The sequence below is a fragment of the Arachis hypogaea genome, chromosome 10 (genome assembly GCF_003086295.3).
Source record: "Arachis hypogaea cultivar Tifrunner chromosome 10, arahy.Tifrunner.gnm2.J5K5, whole genome shotgun sequence".
Classification (NCBI taxonomy): Eukaryota; Viridiplantae; Streptophyta; class Magnoliopsida; order Fabales; family Fabaceae; genus Arachis; species Arachis hypogaea.
The window spans coordinates 99,276,245-99,297,867 of NC_092045.1; the positions used below are offsets into that span (position 1 = coordinate 99,276,245).

Below are 21,623 nucleotides of genomic sequence, written 5' to 3' on the forward strand. Positions count from 1 at the left end.
ACCATGCATGAGTTTTCAAAAAATGCACAAAATTTTTAAAGACATGCAATTGACACCAAACTTAAATATTGACATTAGACTCAAACAAGAAACACAAAATATTTTTGTTTTTATAATTTTTATTAATTTTGTTGTATTTTTTTCGAAAATTATCTTTAGAAAAACGAAAAAGAGAAAAATTTTAAAAGATTTTTGAAAATATTTTGAAAAGAAAATTATCTAATCTGAGCAGAAAGATGAACCGCCAGTTGTCCAAACTCGAACAATCCCCGGTAACGGCGCCAAAAACTTGATAGGCAAAATTGTGATTCACATTCTTCACAATATCGCACAACTAACCAGGAAGTGCACTGGGTCGTCCAATTAATAAACCTTACGTGAGTAAGGGTGATCCCACGGAGATTGTTGGTATGAAGCAAGCTATGGTCATCTTGTAAATCTCAGTTAGGCTGATTCAAATGATTATAATGGTTTTCAAAAATAATAATAAATAAAGCATAAAATAAAGATAGAGATACTTATGTAAATCATTGGTGGGAATTTCAGATAAGTGTATGGAGATGCTTTGTCCCTGTTGAATCTCTGCTTTCTTACTGCCTTCCTTCAATCCTTCATACTCCTTTCCATGACAAACTGTATGTAGGGCATCATCGTTGTCAATGGCTACATCTCATCCTCTCAGTGAAAATGGTCCAAATTCTCTGTCACAGCACGACTAATCATCTGTCGGTTCTCGATCATGTCGGAATAGAATCCATTGATTCTTTTGCATCTGTCACCACGCCCAACAATCGCGAGTTTGAAGCTCGTCACAGCCATTCAATCCTTGAATCCTACTCAGAATACCACAGATAAGGTTTAGACTTTTCGGATTCTCAAGAATGGACGCCAATAATTCTAGCTTATACCACGAAGATTCTGATTAAGGAATCCAAGAGATATGCGCTCGATCTAAAGTAGAACAGGAGTGGTTGTCAGGCACGCGTTCATAGGTGAGAATGATGATGAGTGTCATGAATCATCACATTCATCATGTTGAAGTGTAGCGAATCTCTTAGAATAAGAATAAGCATGAATCGAATAGAAGAATAATAGTAATTTCATAATACTCGAGGTACAACAGAGCTCCAAACCTTAATCTATGGTGTGTAGAAACTCCACCGTTGAAAATACATAAGTGATGGTCCAGGCATGGCCGAATGGCAAGCCCCCAAAGTCTAAGAACTAAACGTCCAAAGGTAGATACCAAGATTAATTCCCAGATGAAAATACAATAGTAAAAAGTCCCATTTATACTAGACTAGCTACTAGCGTTTACTGAAATAAGTCTAAGTGCAGAAATCCACTTCTGGGGCCCACTTTGGTGTGTGCTTCGGCTGAGCTTGAGCTTTACACATGTAGAGGCTTCTCTTGGGGTTAAACGCCAAGTTGTAACGTCTGTTTGGCGTTTAACTCTGGTTTGTGACGTGTTTCTGGCGTTTTACTCCAGAATGCAGCATGGAACTGGCATTGAACGCCCGTTTGCATAGTCTTAACTCAAATAAAGTGTGGACTATTATATGTTTCTGGAAAGCCCTGGATGTCTACTTTCCAACGCAGTTGAGAGCGCGCCATTTTGAGTTCTGTAGCTCCAGAAAATTCATTTCAAGTGCAGGGAGGTCAGAATCCAACAGCATCAGCAGTCCTTTGTCAGCCTCCTATCAGACTTTTGCTCAGGTCCCTCAATTTCAGCCAGAAAATATCTAAAATCATAGAAAAACACACAAACTCATAGTAAAGTCCAGAAGTGTGGTCTTTGCATAAAAACTAATGAAAACATCCCTAAAAGTAGTTAGATCCTACTAAAAACTACATAAAAACAATGCCAAAAGGCGTATAAATTATCCGCTCATCAATGCGCGTCATTCGTGACTTTGGCACTCCACGCGTACGCGTGACCTTAAAATTTGACGTCAAAAAGTGTTTTGGCAGAGAGTTGTGCTGCCTTAGGGCTGGAAGTGTGCTAGAAGTACAAAACTTGTTCACGCGTATGCGTCTCTGACGCGTGCGCGTCATTTGCACAAATGTTCATCCACGCGTGCGCGTGCATAACGCGCACGCGTTGTTTGAAAATATTGGTGCCCAAGCCACGTGAACAAAGAGTTGTGCGTGCGCGCAGCTAGTTTCGCGCGAATCACACAAAATCAAGGGCACGCGTACGCGTGCCTCACGCTTACGCGTCATTAAGAAAATTTCGTGACCCACGCGTACGCGTCGCCTGCGCCACACAACTACACTAGTTCGCCGCCTAGTTTTAATTTTCTTTCCCCCTCTCCCAATCCTAATTCTCTCTTGTTCTTTTATCATTTTCTTTTTCTTTCATCATAATATTTGTCACTTTCTATTTTCAATTCTTCTTTGCTTGAGGACAAGCAAACCTTTAAGTTTGGTGTTGATACTTCATTTAAGGGTTTTCTGTTTATATGGCACCAAAAGGGAGGCGTATCATCTTTACTGAGGAGCACAAACTGAAGAATAAAGCGACCGCTAGGATAACTAAGGTGGTTGAGTTCCTTTCATTTTTTTATTCCTCCCCTCTTTTTCTATGTTATGTTCTGGTTTCTGCTATTTTGCTTTGTTTGTTGCATGATCCTTTATTAGTTAGAATCCTAGGACTAGTTTAGCTTTCTCTTAATTGCTTTAATTGTAAAAAGATGTCTCATGTATTACTCACTGAACTTGAATTCAAATAAAAAATAAGAAGTGATGTATTGCATGAGAAATTGAGTTAATTTTAAGAGTAGTCTCATTTACTTAAATGTGGTGGTATTAATTGTAATTCTGAATGCATGACATGAACAATGCATATTTAAATTTGAATCAAAGAATGTTGATGTACAAGGAATAGGAATTTAGAGAATTATTATGATTTCTTTGAAATTAATGAAAGTTTAATCCTTGAAGTAAAAGAAACAGCAAAAGAAAAATAAAAGCAAGGTCCAAGGCTCTGAGCATCAATGACTAGGGACGTCAGACATGATTAAAAGCTCAAAGAGTTATTTCCCTAGCCACATGCTTGTGGTGTTCTTGTATCAAGTAATCCTTGAAACAAAACATTTAGAGTCGAGATCAATTGCAGAGTACGCCAAAGGCTTTGAGCACCAATGTCTGGAAAAAAATAATAAAAAAATAAAAAAATATTTAGAACTTAAAAAGAGTTCCCAGTTAAGTACTTGTGGTGTTTCTGTGTCAAGTAAAGCTCGAGACAAAACATTTAAAGTCACGGCTAGACTCAAGGTGCAAAGCACCAAAGAAAAATTGTTGTTTCAAGGATTAAATTGAGTTACAAAAGATCAGAGAATTCATAGTATTATATGGATTATAATTCCAGATGATAGTTACATTCTTCTGATTCAAAGATGAGTGAGATGCCAAAATTATTCAGGATTGCAGTTGTAAACCCCACTATAAGAAGAGACATGAGCTTAATCCAACTCTCATTCTCATGCAAATTCACATCCTAAGCCCATATTAGTTTTGGTTGCTTGAGGACAAGCAACAGTTCAAGTTCGGTGTTGTGATGCGTGAGCATCTTTCCTATCTTTTCCTAGTGAATTTGCATCTAAATTGTTGAGTTTAATAAAGAATTAATTATCTTTTAGCCAATATGGATGCTACTTTGAGTCTTGTATAATTTTGTTTATTTTAGGTAGCATTCGGCTGGATTTGATGGAGTTTCTGCAGTACAAGAATCAAGGGAGATGGTAGCGAAGAGCGACACGTGCGCGTGACTAACACGTACGCGTGATTTAAAGATTTGCACAGCGACGTGTGCACGTGACCGACATATCCACGTGACTTGCGAAAAATACCATCGACGCGTACGTGTGATTGACGCGTACGCGTGATATGCGCCACGTGCAGAAAACGCAGAAAAATGCTGGGGGCGATTTCTGGACTGTTTTGACTCAGTTTTTAGCCCAGAAAACACAGATTAGAAGCTGCAGAATGGACAAAACATGTGGTCCCCACCCATCAACTGAAGACCTGCTGATTATTCTGATTTAAATTCAAATGTTATTTTTAGGAAAATACATTATTTTTAATTTTAGATAATTAGATTTTAAAATAATGAGGATTAGTTATAAAAAGGGATTCCATTAATTAACTTGAGGAGGCCATCAGATTGGAATTCAGTACATTTTACCTGAATCCTTATTTTCTCTCTGAACCATGAGCAACTAAACCTCCACTGTTAAGGTTAGGAGCTCTGTCTATTTGTATAGATTGATTTTATTGCTTTTTCTATTTTAATTCATGTATTGATTTATGGTGCACGAAATTGTGATCATCAATGGCGCCATCAACATGGTATGCTTAATTGCAATCTCAACTCTTTATCACAACTTCGCACAACTAACCAGCAAGTGCACTGGGTCGTCCAAGTAATAAACCTTACGCGAGTAAGGGTCGATCCCACGGAGATTATTGGTATGAAGCAAGCTATGGTCATCTTGTAAATCTCAGTCAGGCAGATTCAAATGGTTATGAATGATTTATGAATAAAGCATAAAGTAAAGATAGAGATACTTATGTAATTCATTGGTGAGAATTTCAGATAAGCGTATGAAGATGCTTTGTCCCTTCCGTCTCTCTGCTTTCCTACTGTCTTCATCCAATCCTTCGTACTCCTTTCCACGGCAAGCTGTATGTTGGGCATCACCGTTGTCAATGGCTACAGTCCCGTCCTCTCAGTGAAAATGTTCAACGCGCTCTGTCACAGCACGGCTATTCAGCTGTCGGTTCTCGATCATGTCAGAATAGAATCCAGTGATTCTTTTGCATCTGTCACTAACGCCCCACAATCGCGAGTTTGAAGCTCGTCACAGTCATTCAATCCTTGAATCCTACTCAGAATACCACAGACAAGGTTTAGACCTTCCAGATTCTCTTGAGTGCCGCCATCAATTCTAGCTTATACCACGAAGATTCCGATTAAAGGATCCAAGAGATATCCACTTAATCTAAGGTAGAACGGAGGTGGTTGTCAGGCACACGTTCATAGGTGAGAATGATGATGAGTGTCACGGATCATCACATTCATCAAGTTGAGGAACAAGTGATATCTTAGAACAAGAATAAGCTGAATTGAATAGAAGAACAATAGTAATTGCATTAATACTCGAGGTACAACAGAGCTCCACACCTTAATCTATGGTGTGTAGAAACTCCACCGTTGAAAATACATAAGAACAAGGTCTAGGCATGGCCGAGAGGCCAGCCCCCATGATCTAGGATAGCATAAGACTACTCAAAGATAGCTACCAAGATGTCTAATACAATAGCAAAAGGTCCTATTTGTAGAAAACTAGTAGCTTAGGGTTTACAAAGATGAGTAAATGACATAAAAATCCACTTCCGGCCCCACTTGGTATGTTCTTGGGCTGAGCATTGAAGCATTTTCGTGTAGAGGCTCTTCTTGGAGTTAAATGCCAGCTTTTGTGCCAGTTTGGGCGTTTAACTCCCATTCTTGTGCCAGTTCCGGCGTTTTACGCCAGAATTCTTGAGCTGACTTGGAACGCCTGTTTGGGCCATCAAATCTCGGACAAAGTATGAACTATTATACATTGCTGGAAAGCGCAGGATGTCTACTTTCCAACACAGTTGAGAGCGCGCCAATTGGGCTTCTATAGCTCCAGAAAATCCACTTCTAGTGCAGGGAGGTCAGAATCCAACAGCATCTGCAGTCCTTTTCAGCCTCTGAATCAGATTTTTGCTCATGTCCCTCAATTTCAGCCAGAAAATACCTGAAATCACAGAAAAACACACAAACTCATAGTAAAGTCCAGAAAAGTGAATTTTAACTAAAAACTAATAAAAATATAATAAAAACTAACTAAAACATACTAAAAACAATGCCAAAAAGCGTATAAATTATCCGCTCATCAATTTATAATTTAAGAATTGTTTTCGCTCTTCATCTTATGAATTTGGGTAGAACGGAAGTATGACCCTTTTTCTATTTGAGATCTTGTATAACTTGGAAAAGCTCTTTACTTGAACAACAGCTTGAAAACAATTTCTCCTAAATTTTAATTATTTGGATTTAATAGAATACGTGATATATAATCCTCTTATTTTTGGGTAATTAGAATTTTTGTGGCATATAAACCAGAATTTGAACTTCACCCTCTAATTGGAATTAATTGACCAAGGCATTGGCAGTCAATGAATTTTAGAGGAGACTAGAAAGGTCTAAGGAATTAGGGTCTAGTCACATATAGTTTGCCATAAATTAAATCCTACATGATTAAAATAGTTAGTAAGAAAAGTTAATCAGGAAAAATAGATAACTCTTAAGCCTTAACTGTTTCTCCAATATTTTATTTTCAACTTATTTACTTGCATGCTTGCCTTCTGATATTTTCAAATTAAACCTTTTGAATATCTCAAAACCCTTTTCTGCTTGCCTAACTAAGTAAATCATTTAAACATTGTTGCTTGATCCGTCAATCCTCGTGAGATCGACTCTCATTCACCTGAGGTATTACTTGGTACGACCCGATGCACTTGCCGGTTAGTCTATGGTCGTAAAATTACCGCACCAATCACCTCAAATAATTTCCTTGCAACATCCACACGCCCATTTCTCGTATACCCGGCAACCATGCTAGTCCAGGTCACCACATTCCTCTTCGGCATCTCATCAAACAATTCCCTCGCTTCATCCAGACGCCCCTCTTCACAGTATCCACTAACCATAATCGTATATGCCACAACATCCTTAACTGGCATCATATCAAACATGTCACGTGCATCCTCAAAATGCCCACTCTGCAACAACCCACCAAGCATCACAGTCCAAGACACCACATTCTTATCTGGCATCTGCCAAAACAATGCTTCAGCCTCTTCAAGCATACCCATTTGAACATTACCACGGACCATCGAAGTCCACGAAACCACATTCCGGTCTGGCATTGTGTCAAAAACTCTCCTGGATTCAACAATCATCCTGTTCTTTATGAACCCAAAAATTAAGGTGTTAAAGGACACAATGTTCCGTTAGGGCATTTGGTCGAACAGTTGGAGAGCCAAGTTGGGTTGGCGGGTTTGGAAGTAACCGAATATGAGGGCGTTCCAGGAAGCAGTAGTTCGTTGAGGTTGGGGAATTTGGCCGAACACCTTGTGGGCGTAGGAGATTTGACCGGTGCGTGCGAAGTGGGAAATGAGGTTAGTGGTGGCGGTGCAGTGTGTTCTAACGAGTTGCATGATGATGGTGGTGAAGAAGAAGCGTCGTCGATAACGTGAGGTTGCATGGCGAAAAGTATGACTCAACATAACTTCATCCAAATTTGTTGTCAAATTTATTTATGATCGCTATGCTTGTGAAGACCTTATTCTTATTATCAAGGTTGCGAGAATTGAGGGAGGAAGGAAGGTGCCGGCGCGGCGAATACTCCACAGCTGATCAGAGAGAGACATCCCAGCGAGAGAGACAGAGTGAGCTCGAAGAGTGACGGTGAGGAGAAGCGAGCAGACCTTCCACGAGCAACGACGACACCCACAGTTTGTCCCTCTGGGGGCGACAGCACCCTCTACCGCAATGGGATGGTGGCTGGGTTCCAAGAAGGGTTTAGAACGTTAGGGTTGGATTGTCACAGTGAGAGTGAAGAGAGAGAAAGGGGCAGGGTGGGGTAACAGAGACCTTTAAGGACCCAATCCTTTGTCACTCCTGCATGCAGCTCATAGAGGATTTGTGGAGTACATATAGGTACTACATTTCAATGTAGGTGGCTACTCAATGAAGATGTCTTTCCTTCTTAAAACAGTTAAACATCTCAAATCATCTAACAGTTTTCACTTATCATCTTCGTATAAAAATATATTCGCCTGAGTAGTCACCAAAGATGATTATAGAATAAACAAGTACCTCGCAAACAATGTTTTTTCCATGTGATAGTGGCTGCATGCCAGTCAAAAGCTCCATAAACACAACTCCAAGACTATAGACATCGCTCTTATCTGTCAATTTATGAGTTAACAAGTACTCTGGATCTAGATAACCCTACAAGAAAACTAACAACTTAAGGAATGTTCTATTCAACCTGCAATGCCTTTAGTCGTGACAGAAAATTATGTCGCTAGAATTAGTCTTAAAAAACCTGCATAGAAATTTCATAATTGCATTGCCAATGATTGCATAAATGATATGAGTTGCATAGTTTATATTATCTTGAAAATTTTTTCATAATAATAGTCTTACTGGTGTTCCCTTCACAACTGTTGACACATATTTAGGTTCATTCCCTTCATCTAGGTGTGGTGCAAGCCGCGACAGTCCAAAATCTGCTACTTTAGCAATGATCTTGGAGTCTAGGAGTATGTTTGATGCTTTGATATCTCGATGGAATATCGGAGGATTCGCCTCAGTATGCAGATATAGTATTCCTTTGGCCGAATCAATCGCGATGCGCAATCTCATACCAAATGTTAAGTTTCCCTTTGTGCCTGCCACATTATAATATCCATAAACTTAGCCCTTTAATCATGGTTGTTAATAAATATTTCATTCAAATGTAGTATTGAAGTCCTTATCTTATATTTCTCATATTTAACTCTCTTTTCCCTATGCTGTTTTTAATCCTTTTTCTTGCCTTTTACTAGTTTGATTATACCTTTCTGATTTGACTTTTAAAACTTCCACTCAAGATAATATCTCATTTTAGGAGTGAAAGAGAGATTCTTCAAAAAATAATTCATAGAAGTTTCATACAAATTTAATCCTTATGAACTCACAATGCAAATAAATTAGGTAGTAGCAGATATCTGTATTGTACTTGACTTTTAGACTAGTTTTAATAGATTTCAAAAAAAAACTACATTCTCATATCTAAAATCCAATCACATAAGATGCCATTAGGCATAAATTCATAAACAAGCATATGAGTCAAAAGAAATATTTATTGTGAATAAAACAAGCTCAAATTGATATCATGGAACTCTAATGTAAAAGTTATGACAGAATCTTATATAAGATTATGTGTATGATTTCTAACTTCAGAAGATTTTCTTCATTTTGATCACATAGACATACTGGTACATTAGCATTTGTAGCTATAACAAAATACCTGCTCTCCTTCTTGATCAAGTGAGGTAGAAGGGGCTTCAACTCCATTTTCAGCTCATGACTTGGCACTTGATCACTCGGAATCATTGGAGGTGGCAAGGTGTCTTCAGTATGCTCAGAGGGCTTCCCTACACTTGCACCTTGAGCCATGTTCTTCTCATCAACTACCTCTACAGTCTCATCAATAATGTCATACTGGAAGATAAAGTAGCCTTTCGGTGGGTGCTTCATAGCTTCATCAAGGTTGAAGCTCACTGCTCTTCCATCAATCTCAAAAGAATAGGTACCTGAGAATGCATCCAATTTAAACCGCGAAGTCTTCAAAAATGGCCTTCCAAGCAAGATGGATGAAGGTCTTCCTGAGTCATTAGGGGGCATCTCTAGAATGTAGAAGTCAATAGGAAATGTCAACCCCTTAATACTCACCAAAACGTCTTCTGCAATGCCAACCACTGAGATTATGCTAAATTGAATTGGAGAACACATGTTTAGGAATTTAGGTATTATATATTATTATGTGAAAATGTGAATATAGTTGGGCACTTGTTTATGTATCTAACACCTTAATCATATGCACTACCTCCTTTATGCATATCAGTAAGCAAGCATGTTAATGACACTATCATACCAACATATGATTTCGCACATAAAAAGCTAAAATGGAAAACTAAATTCATGCCAAAATAACAAGCCATATTTACCTTACATAATTTTCTACAATGAAGTCTTAGGCTTTTATATGCATTAAAATATTTGCTTTAATCTAAGTTATTCCTTTATGATTATTTTGCAAGAGATTAATTGCAGCTTTCAGGACGAGTTCTTAGCCATAAGAATCACCTTAACAATTCAATGTGCTTTTTTTTAAATGAACAATTCGATTTGTTAGTTATCTCTCAAGCAAAACTAAGAAGAAAAATAGACATAAAAGTCGTAGCAACTTGAAATGTTGGTTTTTAAGAGTGGAAATAAGAACAGGACACAACCTCTTTCAGCAAGAAAATTAATTCAGTCTAATTAATATCACTGTAAAAAAACTTTTATCTTATGTGGCTGAAGTACAAGAGAAAATAAGAAAGACTAGGAAAAACTACTTACTCTTTTTACGAAGACTATTTATGATCTCTTTATCCAAGGTATCAAGAGTAAACCACCGTTTTGACACTTTGAAAAAAATTTTACACCATCATTTGATTAAATTTGTCAAACATTTTTTATCTTTCCAGGACTATTTTGTTAGAACTAGAATCTTTCAAGTGACAAAATGCCGGTTTACCCAAATATCAATTTCTTATCCTTTAACTTCATGATGTTTTTTTTATTCTAGAAGGGAAGGGAAGAAAAAGTTTTGAATTAGAAAATGGATTAAGCTTTATATTTTAAGGCCTTCCCTTCTATCACTTTCCCTCCAAAACGTAGATAGTACAATATGAGTATCATAGGGGCTACTAAACAATTAACTTGCAATGAATGTTTCCTCCTGTATGATATGGGGTTCCATCCCCATCAGGAACTCCATAATCACAAGCTAGATCACCCAAAATACAGCAGTAAATGGGTAATAGCATACACATACCAGTAACAAACATCATGCATAACCTCTTTGAGCAGCTAAAATTATTGGTCTTCAGTATAAATGACCAATTTTTTGAAAGTGAACACTCTCATGCCATCCATTTAAATAGCAACACAAAGACTTGGAACTGTAAGAATATATAAGCATTAATTTCCTTTTTAACAAGAAATCATCAACAGAATATTCAGAAAATAGCAATATAATACTCACCCCTATTATGTTAAAGATGAGGTAAAGGCTTAAATGTACTAAGTAGCGAAGCTTCTCTTTGGCTCAGAAATATAGACCATCGAGAAAGCCCTCCAAAGAAAAAAGCAGCCTTGCTATTCCAATAGACTCCTCAAGTTCAAGGTGATATGTAAAGATTTGTTTCCAGGAATCACCAATAATCCTTGCAAGAACAGTAACCATCCTTAAAATGGTGAAATCTATTAGCATCCCTCAAAATAATTTCTCTTCCATTAACTTTAGCAATCAATTTGACTGCAGAATGGCTATTCTTATTTGAAATTTAAGTATGGTAAACTTTAATATTTTATGTTATTAGTCATTATAAGACTATAAGTTAATGTTTTATGTTTAAAATGCATAAGATTTTAGAATAATGCATAATATTGTATTATTTGTATTGATTTAAATATTTGATGTTATTAGATAATATTAGTATTGATTGTAGTTGCTTTAATTTTAGGGAAGAGTTGGTTCTTGTTATATTTTTCTAAGTGAATTTTACCATGTCAAATAATGATTGGAATCTTGAAAATTTGGATATTTTCACATGCTAGCTTACAAGAAGGTAATGTTAACGGCCCAGTTTTCACCTGATTTTTACCCGGTATAATCGTGACCCGAAAATGTGTAAATTTTATCAAGTCTAGGATCGGGTTCGGATCTAACAAATAGGTCCAGTATATATTTCGAACCGAATCTGAATCATATCAAACCCGGTTTTATTCAACCCATAAACACCCCTAAGATTAACCATGTAATTTAGCATATAATTTTTATGGAATTATGTGGCATTCTATTTCTAGCTAAGAGTAGAAGCAACAAGATTAGGATTAACACAAAACGTGCTGTGGAGAAATTAAAGTCTTATAAGCAGTCACTATTGGCCTATTGCGAACTGGGATGTTAATTAATTTTGGTAGACATCATCATCATTTATTTTTATTGACTAAGAAAAGCATTACTCCACAAGCAGCCTCTTATAGAGTCATTAGATGTTTCTGTCATTCCATCTATGCGGCTATGCCTCTATATTAATTAACTATATTGTTTTCAAACTTTTAAAGAGATGGTTGTTTCAAGATTTTTAATTGCAGTAGTAGAAAAGCCTTATTTAGACCGAGAATTGTAAAATTTTTGGGAAAAAATGTAGAATAATCAAAATTCAAAATGTAAAATTATTAACTTGAATCAATTCAATTGAGTAATTTTAAATTTTTTAGTTTGCATACACAATCAAATATCAGAAAAAAAAAAAAGATATATTTACATTTTTTTATAAGTGTATATAATAATTTATTGACTAATAACAAATATTTAAATGGAGTTTAAATCTGCAAAATATTAGTCATGATTTACCGGACCAAGAGATATGGTAAAAATAAAAAAAAAATAATCATTTGCAATTTGTTCAACCCTGTTAAAGTTAAGAACACTTCGGACACAATGCTAATCAATTATTATATCATTCTGAAACGTATATTTTGAATAATAACTTGGACAAGTACACTTAATTTTTTTCCCTGCCAAAACCGGATAGAGAAGGAATTTTCATTTTTCCTATGAATATATATAGTGGGACTTTAATCAAATTAGGTTGATGTAGTGATTAGTTCACTAGTCTGTTTAAGTAATTGTTGGAGATTCGAATTTCGTCTTGTGCATGTAGCAATCTATTGGTCAATAACAAACTCTTAAATAGAACTCCAATCCACAACGAATTAGTTTTTGACTTGTCAGGTTGAGGGATACTATAGGAAACTACAAAAATATAGTGTGGTTTTTGGGCCACAAGTTGAGAAAAGCATGGAAAAAATGAAAATTTTCATGGGAAAAAAAAACAGTGATATTTTGAATCCAAAATTTCATCCATACTAACATATAAGAGAGAGGACCAAATTTGATAAATCGGACATTTATTCTATTAACTCGTATCTGCAGGTTTTGCAGGTTGAGATGGTACCAAAAGATATTTTAACTTTTTAAGTTACAGCTTTACTATCTCTATTTGGAGGGGATTAGTACCAAAATGATAATATGTGTTTTATATAAAAATTAAAAAGGAGATTGAGAATGATTACCATTTGTTTATTGATTGTGAGTTTACTTGGCATATGTGATGCGTTTGGTTGTTAGCCTATGATAAACTATGGTCTATTTCAAAAACTATTAAGCAACTTGAGAATTAAACAGGTACACTTGTCAGAAAGAAAGAACATAACAGGTGATTGGTTGATTTTTTTGTTATCTTTTAGAGTACTTGACTGAAAAGGAATCACAGAATCTTCAAAAATCAAGAAGCAAGTATTACAGAAATAATTAACAGGTCAATTAGAAATTACAAAGAGTAAGAGCTACACAAAGTGAAGTGATATTTGATTCTTTTTTGTTGTTGATAGCAATATCGAAGATAAATAAGAATTACTTGTAGTTTTCTTGTGTTGTACGCTTTATTGTTATTACACTTTATTGTGTTGTTTCGAATCAAAAAAAATTCGTCCAAAAATAAAAAAATATTATTTGATTATACATTATGCATAAAAAAATGGAAGAAACGGTTAGTTTGGTATTGGTATGAATGTAAAATAGAGTAGAGGGTGAATTTTCATAGATAATATTTCTATATAATGAAATGACAAACAAATTTTTTATTTTATAGAAACTGCATAACTCAATAATGAAAATTAAATATATAAATTCTTAATCATTAAAAAGATCACACAATTCTTTTGTTGAGTTAAAAGAAAAAATTCTATATAAGTATTTATCCGTCCACACAAAAAAATTCAGGGATATTATACATCTATGTAACCATGTAATCAAGTTGGTCCAATACTAAAAAAACCTAATATCATTAAATGAAATGTGAAATACACGCGCCTAACACACATGAAATCGCTCTTGGCCAATGCTTCTTCTCTTCTTCTTCTCTTTTCCATCACGCTTCTTCTTCTTCCTCTCTTCTCTCGTTTACGCACGGAGTGTCTTCTTCTTCGCGTTCCTCCTCCTCCTCCTTTTCCTCCTTCTTTTTCGCGTTCCTTCTTCTTCACGTGTTTTCTCCTTATTGCCATTCTTTTGTTGTTGTTGCTGCTGTATAGTACTTGAGTGAACGAAACATAATCCATTATATAAAATCAAATTCAAACAGCTTTCTGCAGAATGAACCGAATACAGTACTCATGGTGAACCGAACATAATACTCATGGTGAAACAATTGTATAGTACTGAGTGAACGAAACATAATCCATTATATAAAATCAAATTCAAACAGCTTTCTGCAGAATGAACATGGTGAACCAAACACAATACTCATGGTGAAACATTTGTATAGTATTGAGTGAACAAAACATAATCCATTATATAAAATCAAATTCAAATAACTCTGCCTACAATTTCCATATTATCAATTCAATTCAATTCAGTACACCTCCATTCATTTAATTCAATTCAAATTAGCAATTGCATTCCATTCAATTCAATTCAAAATTGAATAATCCAAACTTTGCATTCCATTCAACTAATTTGAAGTTGAGTCATTCATTGTTTCGATTCAGAAGTGCATATCGAAAAAGAAAACAAAGAAGAATAGGAAGAAGATAAATGTAACGTAACCAGATCGAAATAAGAAAACGAGATGAACGCGACCAGAAGAGAACGACGAAGACAATGCAAATCAATAAGGAAAAACGCGAGCAGAGAAGAAGAAGAAGAAGGAGGTTTACGTTGTAGCAGAAGGTTTATGTTAAGCAAAGCTTTACATTGCAGCACGTTAGATGTAGCGCGTGTATAACAAACGAATGAAGAGTTGGGGGACGCGCGTGTGGAGGAAATTACTTGGTTAACATTTTTACATGGATGCAGAGCTTTTCCGAAAAAAATTATACATAACATTTGATTAATGAAATTTTCACCCTCTTTCACTCCCAAACCAAATACTAATAAGCACCAAGAGATAACCAACATCGTCACATTTTTTTTTCAAGTACAAAGTAAATACTCAAGTTTTTATATGTGAATATAATTCTTTAATCAAATAATTTGGATATAAAAAGGAAAAATACTAGCGCCTAACGCAATAATAATAATTACAAATTGATGTCAATTCTGTGTAATTTCATATTATAAAATCAAGATATAAACTTGCATACACATTGGTTGCAAAGTTAATCAATGGTTGCAATTAGTAATTTGGGTACCAAAACATGCCTTTTATGCCTTCAGGGTCAGCTTCAAAACCTAAATTCCGGTAGAAATCCACAACTGCATTCAACATACAAAAGAAAATGTGAAACTCCAAGCATGAAATGAAACCCTAACCTTCCAATCAAATGTTGGACTAAAGGAATAGCAGAATGTTCATAGTGTGCCGGCCATCAACAAGAGTCGATGATAGTCGGATCGAAGAACACGTTTAACGAAGTAACATGCCCGATGATACTCCTAACCGAGGATATTCCTAACATGCCCCTTAAATATTTTAGGGTAAATTCCTAAATTTACTACAAATTCTCCTAAGGTTAAGTTATATGACACTCAATATACTCACATGTAGTTATCTTCATGTGAAGTTATTAATTAAGAACCGTTAGATAATTTGACATGTTTGACTAAATTGTTATCTAACGGTCTCAACTAACAGCTTCACATAAAGACAAATGTATGTGAGTTTCCTCCTTCTTACCTTATATTTTATAAAACATGATGTTGATTTCTCTTATAAACGTAAGGCTCACCTTCCCATAGGAAAAGGCAATGACTCGATGTAAGCATGAAAAATTAAGGCCTGTCGCGTGTAATATTACCTAACTTCAAGAAGGTCAGTGTAATTTACCCTAAGGCCAAACTATCGAAATGATAGCGCAAGCACACAAAATATCTAAGCACTAATGACATAGCAGTCAAGTTCTATTATATCGGACATTGTCGATGATAATAAGTGTAAACTTTGCGAATGTTGTTATACCTTTACTATCTGCAAACAGAGTTATATTGCCGATGTCCCTTTGCAAAAGAGCTCGAATCAGTTTCTCTACAAGAGCTTTACCAAGACCTTGGCCCTATACAAGTTACAACGACATCAATAACCAGTACTTCAGCTAACGCAGCCGGAATTCATGCTTACATGAGGCACTCAAGCACAAAAATGATTTGGCAGAAATGCCTGAATTTGACACCACTTTATATGCATACAAGCTTAGCTTCCTCTGAATTCAAGTGCATTTATTTTACCCAACATACTTTCAAGCAAACATCAGAATATAAGTTGCTCATAAAGCATGATAAAGGTTATTGCTTATTGGAATTGTTCTTTCTTTGCCTTAAAAGTTATAGCTTAATTTTTATGTTATAACTTTTAAGTTCAAATTAGACTCCAAATATAAACTCTTTCGGTAAGCAGAACCAAAATTGAAGTTAATGTTTGGTTGACAGAAAATACCTGGTAACCAGGATCAACTAGGACATCCCAAATTGTGGCATTGAAGGCATGGTCTGAAGTAGCACGAGCCATGCCGATTAATCTCTTTTGTTCATTCCCCTCTGTGAAATAACTTCGCCAAGTACACCAAAATGTTCATCAAATAGGTTTGGATAACCACAGGCACAAAGAAAAAACATAACTGAATAGTCAACGTAAACGCAGGACACAGCAAGGAATCTTATTATTTTTACCTGACCCTGGAGACTTTCTTACAGAATGCAATGAGGCTACAATATAGCTATTTTTTAAAGCAGCAGCTAATTTCGACAATGGCCTCCGTGGCCACCCTACCTGTTAAAGAGATTAACCACTCGTCATATGAGTGCGGGTTTGTTTATTGAGAAAAAAAGAAAAAAATAAAAGGGACAATTCAGTACTGAAATTTTGGATTTAAGTAAACTATTTCCATGAATGATGTAAATAGGTAAACGAGTTCTTTATGTTGTTAATTGTAAAGGAAACTAGAATATTGAACAAGAAATTAATTATTGTTATCAGTCCAAAGATGTAATAAAGGAAGTTCTTGATGATTTTCATCAATTCTTCAGATAAGATTTAGATGAATTCCAAGGCTAGCATATGCATTATTACACCAAACAAACACGATAATAGAAACATTAATGCACGACATAAAGACGCATTAGATACACACCTTGTCACAGAGAGCTTGAAGGTCATAAACATCAATATCTCCACCTGAAGAAAATATTATTTGCTCAATTGTTCCATCAGGTTCAGTCTTTTCAACAAGGACAAACTCTTGAGGCAAAGGTTCTTCATCTTCTTCATCTACGTTGGGTGGATCAACAACTTGTGTAGTGTTGTTCTTAATCAACCTGAGAAGGAGAACAAGCAAAGGAACTTTCAAGATAAGAGATACACTATTGGTCAATATATCATATGTAATTGATAGGAGGTTAAATTATTCAAGAAGCTCATATAGTTTCATTCAATCTTCAATTAGATCCTAATAGTTTAAGACTTTGCAATCAAATCCATATATTGTATACAAATTTCAATAAGGTCCGGATTCTATCCAGAGACAGATACACCGAAACAGAGAAAGAGAAAGGAAAATAAGAGACAAAGACTTAAAAGAATAGTATTAGTATTCTGTTTGGAATTAACAACAGACAGAGACAAAAACACAAGTTATATATTTGTATCTTGTTTGGATAGATGATGACGAGCATGAAATGCATGACAAAAGACCCTATAGACACGTTTTTCAGTCAAATCTCTCTAATTTATATATTTTGTGATGAAGGCCCTATACTGTACAAAACTTCTCCTTTAATTTAGTCATGATGAGGAGGGAGACCGAGATCATGTGAAGATTTGGGGATGAAGAACAAGGCTTTATATATGCGAGGGAGCGAGGAGAGTTAGTTAGGTCATTTTGTTCAGAAAGGAATGTGAGGATGAAGGGTCTCTATACTACCCAGGACAATTTACGTATCGTTTCTTCTATTTTCTGCTATTTCATATTGTAATGCACACCAATTTCCGGTTTCTGAGGTTGAATTCCACCCCAGAACCTCAGATTCCACAATACATTCAGAACTGCTATAAATTCTTTGTTCTGTACAAAACATTCCTTATACAGAAGGCTGTCTTGGCATTCAGTCTTATAAAGCATTACTAGGGAACACAAAAAGATTACACTAATCAAAGCAAAAATTTCTATACAACAAAACTCGTCGAAAGTGTACCTACCAGAGCTACAAAATCGAATGACAACCGGCAAATATAACTAAATAAGAACCACCCCTGCAAATTGAAGGAAAAAGTAACTACTCCAACATGTTAATTACCAAACTAAGGCTTCCAGATTTAAATTATTGCGAATCATATGAGCCATGTTTTCTCACAATCACAATGCAAACCGCAATACAAGCCACAATGTAGCCATGTTTCCATTGAATATCCAATAGATTTTGTGCAATCCAAGACTAATAAATACAATGTCCAAACATAATGCCATTTTCTATCCCATTTTTTCAATCAAATTGCAACATACCCAGATTTAATTGACTCCCAAAATCCAGCCTTGAGCTGAAAAGTCTTCAACTTTCTGGTTTCTGCATCAAAAACACAAAACACACAACATAACCCACAAATTAAAAATCAAAACTTGACAAACAAAAAATGATAGCATAATAATAATAATCATAATACCCACATGAAGCAAGAGAGTGAGAATAAGAGAGAACCTGTAGCAGAAAAGGAGTAACTAAGATTGGAAGGAATCAATAACTGTGTTTTCTGAATAAACAGTGGGCAATTTGCAACAGAGAACCTACAACAACAAGAGCAACTAACTAACTAACTAACTAACTAAACGGAAAGAAAAAGAAAAAATTGGACAACAATTAAGGTTGAGAGAAGAACAAAAAAAAAAGAAGAAAACTTACGAGGAAGGAAGAGGAGTGAGGTTGAGGGTTAGCATTGTTTTGAGCCACCCAACCCAAGACAACCCATAAACTAATTAAGGATTATTACTCACACGATATGAAACCATATCATATTATCATCATAATATCATTATTCATAGCCATATTTCATACGATGCATATATTTATCTGCTCGCTTGGCTTTTTTATTTTTATTTTTATCTTTTTTTTTCCTCTCTTTTTTTCTTTTCTTTTTCATTTTTATTTAAAGGATTTTATACATAAATAAATTAAAAAAAAGGGCAAAGTACCTAAATAAATAAATTGATCAAACCCTTTACCCAAATACACAAAACTGATATTCCTTACTTGATTGTGCAATTTGACACTTCTATGTAAACCGTGGAAAGCTACTACAGTTTACAATTTTAACATAAACTGTGGCAATCTACCACGGTTTAAGAATTGTGTGATTTGTGTGTAAACCGTGGCAAGCTACCATGGTTTATGAAGGGAGAATGTTTAACATAAACCGTGGCAAGCTCCCACGGTTTATGAAGGAAAAAATTTGATCACAGTGTGCAGTCTAAATGATATGTTATCTGCTATGTATTTGATAGTTTAAGCGGTTTGAGATTCTAAGATATACATTATTTCCGTCACAGTTATCATGCGCAGTCTAAATGATACCACATTGATGCAATCAAACATCTAAAATAAACAGATTTTATTCATATGAAATTAATGCAGAAAATCAACATGGTGACATTCATAGACTTAACCAACCATACATAACTCAACTGAACAGTTAATAAAACAACTAAAACAACAAGATAATGAGATCTACGCATCCCCCCGGTAGTATGTCTTCGCTGGTCACAGTTCCTCCGCGTATGCCCAGCCTGACGGCATAGCCCACAGCGCTTCGGCTGGTTCTCCAGAGACTGATCCATACTACCACGGATCCTGGTTGCCCTTGGACGACCTTCCTTTGCACGCCTCATGTTAGGATCAGGAATGATGGTTGGCCCAGCATATGGAGGCCATAGGCCTTCCGGGATAGGCGGAACAAAACCCTGCTTGTAAACGTTGAAAACTTCACTCATACGATAGACCTCGTGAACATATGACGCCCAATTAAGGCGGGAGTAGGCGCAACATGCAATGGCGTGGCAACAAGGATAATGCAGCGACTGAAAGTGGCCACAGTCGCATCTGTGATCTTTAAGGGAAACTCTATAGCTACCCAGCGAGAAGCGCCCGGTTGGTGTTGTCTCGGCCACGGTGTACTCCGATTGATGCCTGTCGTATAACGTGACAGTGAAGCACCTTGAGTCTCTTAGATTCCGATTAATTGCCTTGGCCAATGCCTGGCAAAATTCATTACTAGATCCGAGTTGTGCCTCTGCTGTTTGTCCCCGTACCACAAAATGCTGAGCAAGCCTCTCGTAAGTTGACTGAACCAACGATGTGACCGGGAGGTTTCGAGTTCCCTTTAGCACCAAGTTCACACATTCACTGATGTTGGTTGTCATGTGCTCGAACCGTCTACCACTATCCTCATGTTGGGTCCATTTGTCGTACTCCATCCGATTGGCCCATTCACACATTGCTGGATTCTCAGTCCGCATGATGTCAAACCAGTAATAAAACTCTGCTTCAGTCTTTGCGTAGGCAGCATTCACTAACATCCTCCTTGAATCTTTACCTTTGAAAGTTAGGGCAAAATTCGCTGCCACATGCCGAATACAGTACGCTCAGAAAGCACGAGGCGGCAGCCACCCAGTCTCAGGTGCCTCAAGCGCTGCCTTGATCCCGTTATGCCTGTCAGAGATTACAAGGATACCCTCCTGAGGAGTCACATGCTCTCGTAGGTTGAACAAGAAGAATGACCATGACTCTGCATTTTCTCCTTCCACAAAGGCGAATGCAATGGGGAGGATGTTGGAGTTCCCATCCTGCGCAATCGCCAACAGCAATGTCCCTCCATACTTGCCATACAAGTGGGTACCGTCAATACTGACGAGGGGCTTGCAATGACGGAATGCCTCGATACAGGGTGGGAATGTCCAGAATAATCGGTGAAAGTACACCGTCAACTCATCAACCTCACCACGAAGCCGAACAGGAGAGGTCTTCAACACGGTTATTGTTCCGGCCATTGTTGACTGTACTCCTAGCATCCAACGTGGCAACTCCGCGTATGACTCTTCCCAATCTCCATATATTTGTGCCACTGCCTTCTGCTTCGCCATCCAAACCTTCCTGTAACTAGGTCTGAAACCATAATCGACTTCTGTAGCTTGTTGTAGTACCTTTACCGTAACTACAGCATCTGCCCTAACCAACGGAAGAATCCTCGCACAGATAACGTGGTAATCCAGCTGACGGTGATCACTGGAAATAAAGGTTGCCAAGCATGTGTGTGGCCCGTTGTACCTCCTAACCTCCCAAGTGCCCTTTCGTGCACGCAGCGCAACGCGAATCAACCAAGTACAACCCTTGCCGAATTGCTTGCATTTTCCATGATACTTCAGATGATCTGATTCGATGACTCTGTACTCAACATCTCGCCGGATGCTATAGTCCTTCACACTCAGCACAGCCTCATCTTTATTCTGGAAAGATTGCCCAATCTAAAATTTTGTAGAAGAGCCCCCAACCGTGTTACCACCGTCCTCCTGATGACCAAGAACCTCCAATTTTAGTGTGGAGAAGTGTGGAGGGTACTGTTGAGAAGCAGAACTTGAAGAGGCCCATGCTGTGCATGTGGATTGGCACCTGTGTCATCGTCGTTGTCCCCGATGATATCGACAGGCTCCTGGTCAGAGTCATCGT

At 36.7% G+C, this 21,623-nt stretch overlaps 3 protein-coding genes and 1 long non-coding RNA gene across 5 annotated transcripts; 1 reads left to right on the forward strand and 3 right to left on the reverse strand.

Annotated features, from left to right (window-relative positions):
- Positions 1 to 6,202: 6,202 nt before the first annotated feature.
- LOC140175880 (uncharacterized) lies at positions 6,203 to 9,701 on the forward strand. Of its 2 annotated transcripts, none has more exons than XR_011866817.1 (2): positions 6,203 to 7,768; positions 8,281 to 9,701. It is a non-coding gene; the product is annotated as an uncharacterized lncRNA (long non-coding RNA). The 2 variants fall into 2 exon arrangements; XR_011866816.1 differs by having other exon boundaries at positions 6,203 to 7,753.
- Positions 8,354 to 9,595, reverse strand: LOC112717802 (uncharacterized). The gene is made up of 2 exons (XM_029289728.2): positions 9,111 to 9,595; positions 8,354 to 8,490 (listed from the first exon to the last, which is right to left on the reverse strand). Exons 1-2 carry the CDS (start codon positions 9,593 to 9,595, stop codon positions 8,442 to 8,444), a joined length of 534 nt encoding a protein of 177 aa, XP_029145561.1. The 3' UTR covers positions 8,354 to 8,441.
- A 5,076-nt stretch (positions 9,702 to 14,777) lies between the features above and the next one.
- LOC112716098 (probable acetyltransferase TAP2) lies at positions 14,778 to 19,029 on the reverse strand. The gene is made up of 8 exons (XM_025767946.2): positions 18,807 to 19,029; positions 18,606 to 18,691; positions 18,413 to 18,473; positions 17,045 to 17,228; positions 16,584 to 16,683; positions 16,351 to 16,451; positions 15,877 to 15,970; positions 14,778 to 15,173 (listed from the first exon to the last, which is right to left on the reverse strand). The coding sequence occupies exons 1-8, from the start codon at positions 18,839 to 18,841 to the stop codon at positions 15,094 to 15,096; spliced, it is 741 nt and encodes a 246-aa protein (XP_025623731.1). The 5' UTR covers positions 18,842 to 19,029; the 3' UTR covers positions 14,778 to 15,093.
- Positions 19,030 to 19,516: 487 nt separating this feature from the next.
- Positions 19,517 to 20,476, reverse strand: LOC114924549 (uncharacterized). The gene has a single exon (XM_029289412.1). The coding sequence runs from the start codon at positions 20,474 to 20,476 to the stop codon at positions 19,517 to 19,519; it is 960 nt and encodes a 319-aa protein (XP_029145245.1).
- Between the last annotated feature and the right edge of the window lie 1,147 nt (positions 20,477 to 21,623).

Coding starts and splice junctions, on each gene's coding strand:
- LOC112717802 (XM_029289728.2), bottom strand. CDS start 9,595: ATGTGTTCTCCAATTCAATTTAGCATAATCTCAGTGGTTGGCATTGCA. Junction 8,491..9,110: donor TTGATCAAGAAGGAGAGCAG/GTATTTTGTTAT, acceptor ATAATGTGGCAG/GCACAAAGGGAAACTTAACA.
- LOC112716098 (XM_025767946.2), bottom strand. CDS start 18,841: ATGCTAACCCTCAACCTCACTCCTCTTCCTTCCTC. Junction 18,692..18,806: donor CTCACTCCTCTTCCTTCCTC/GTAAGTTTTCTT, acceptor TTGTTGTTGTAG/GTTCTCTGTTGCAAATTGCC. Junction 16,452..16,583: donor AAGAAAGTCTCCAGGGTCAG/GTAAAAATAATA, acceptor GTTATTTCACAG/AGGGGAATGAACAAAAGAGA.
- LOC114924549 (XM_029289412.1), bottom strand. CDS start 20,476: ATGTTAGTGAATGCTGCCTACGCAAAGACTGAAGCAGAGTTTTATTAC.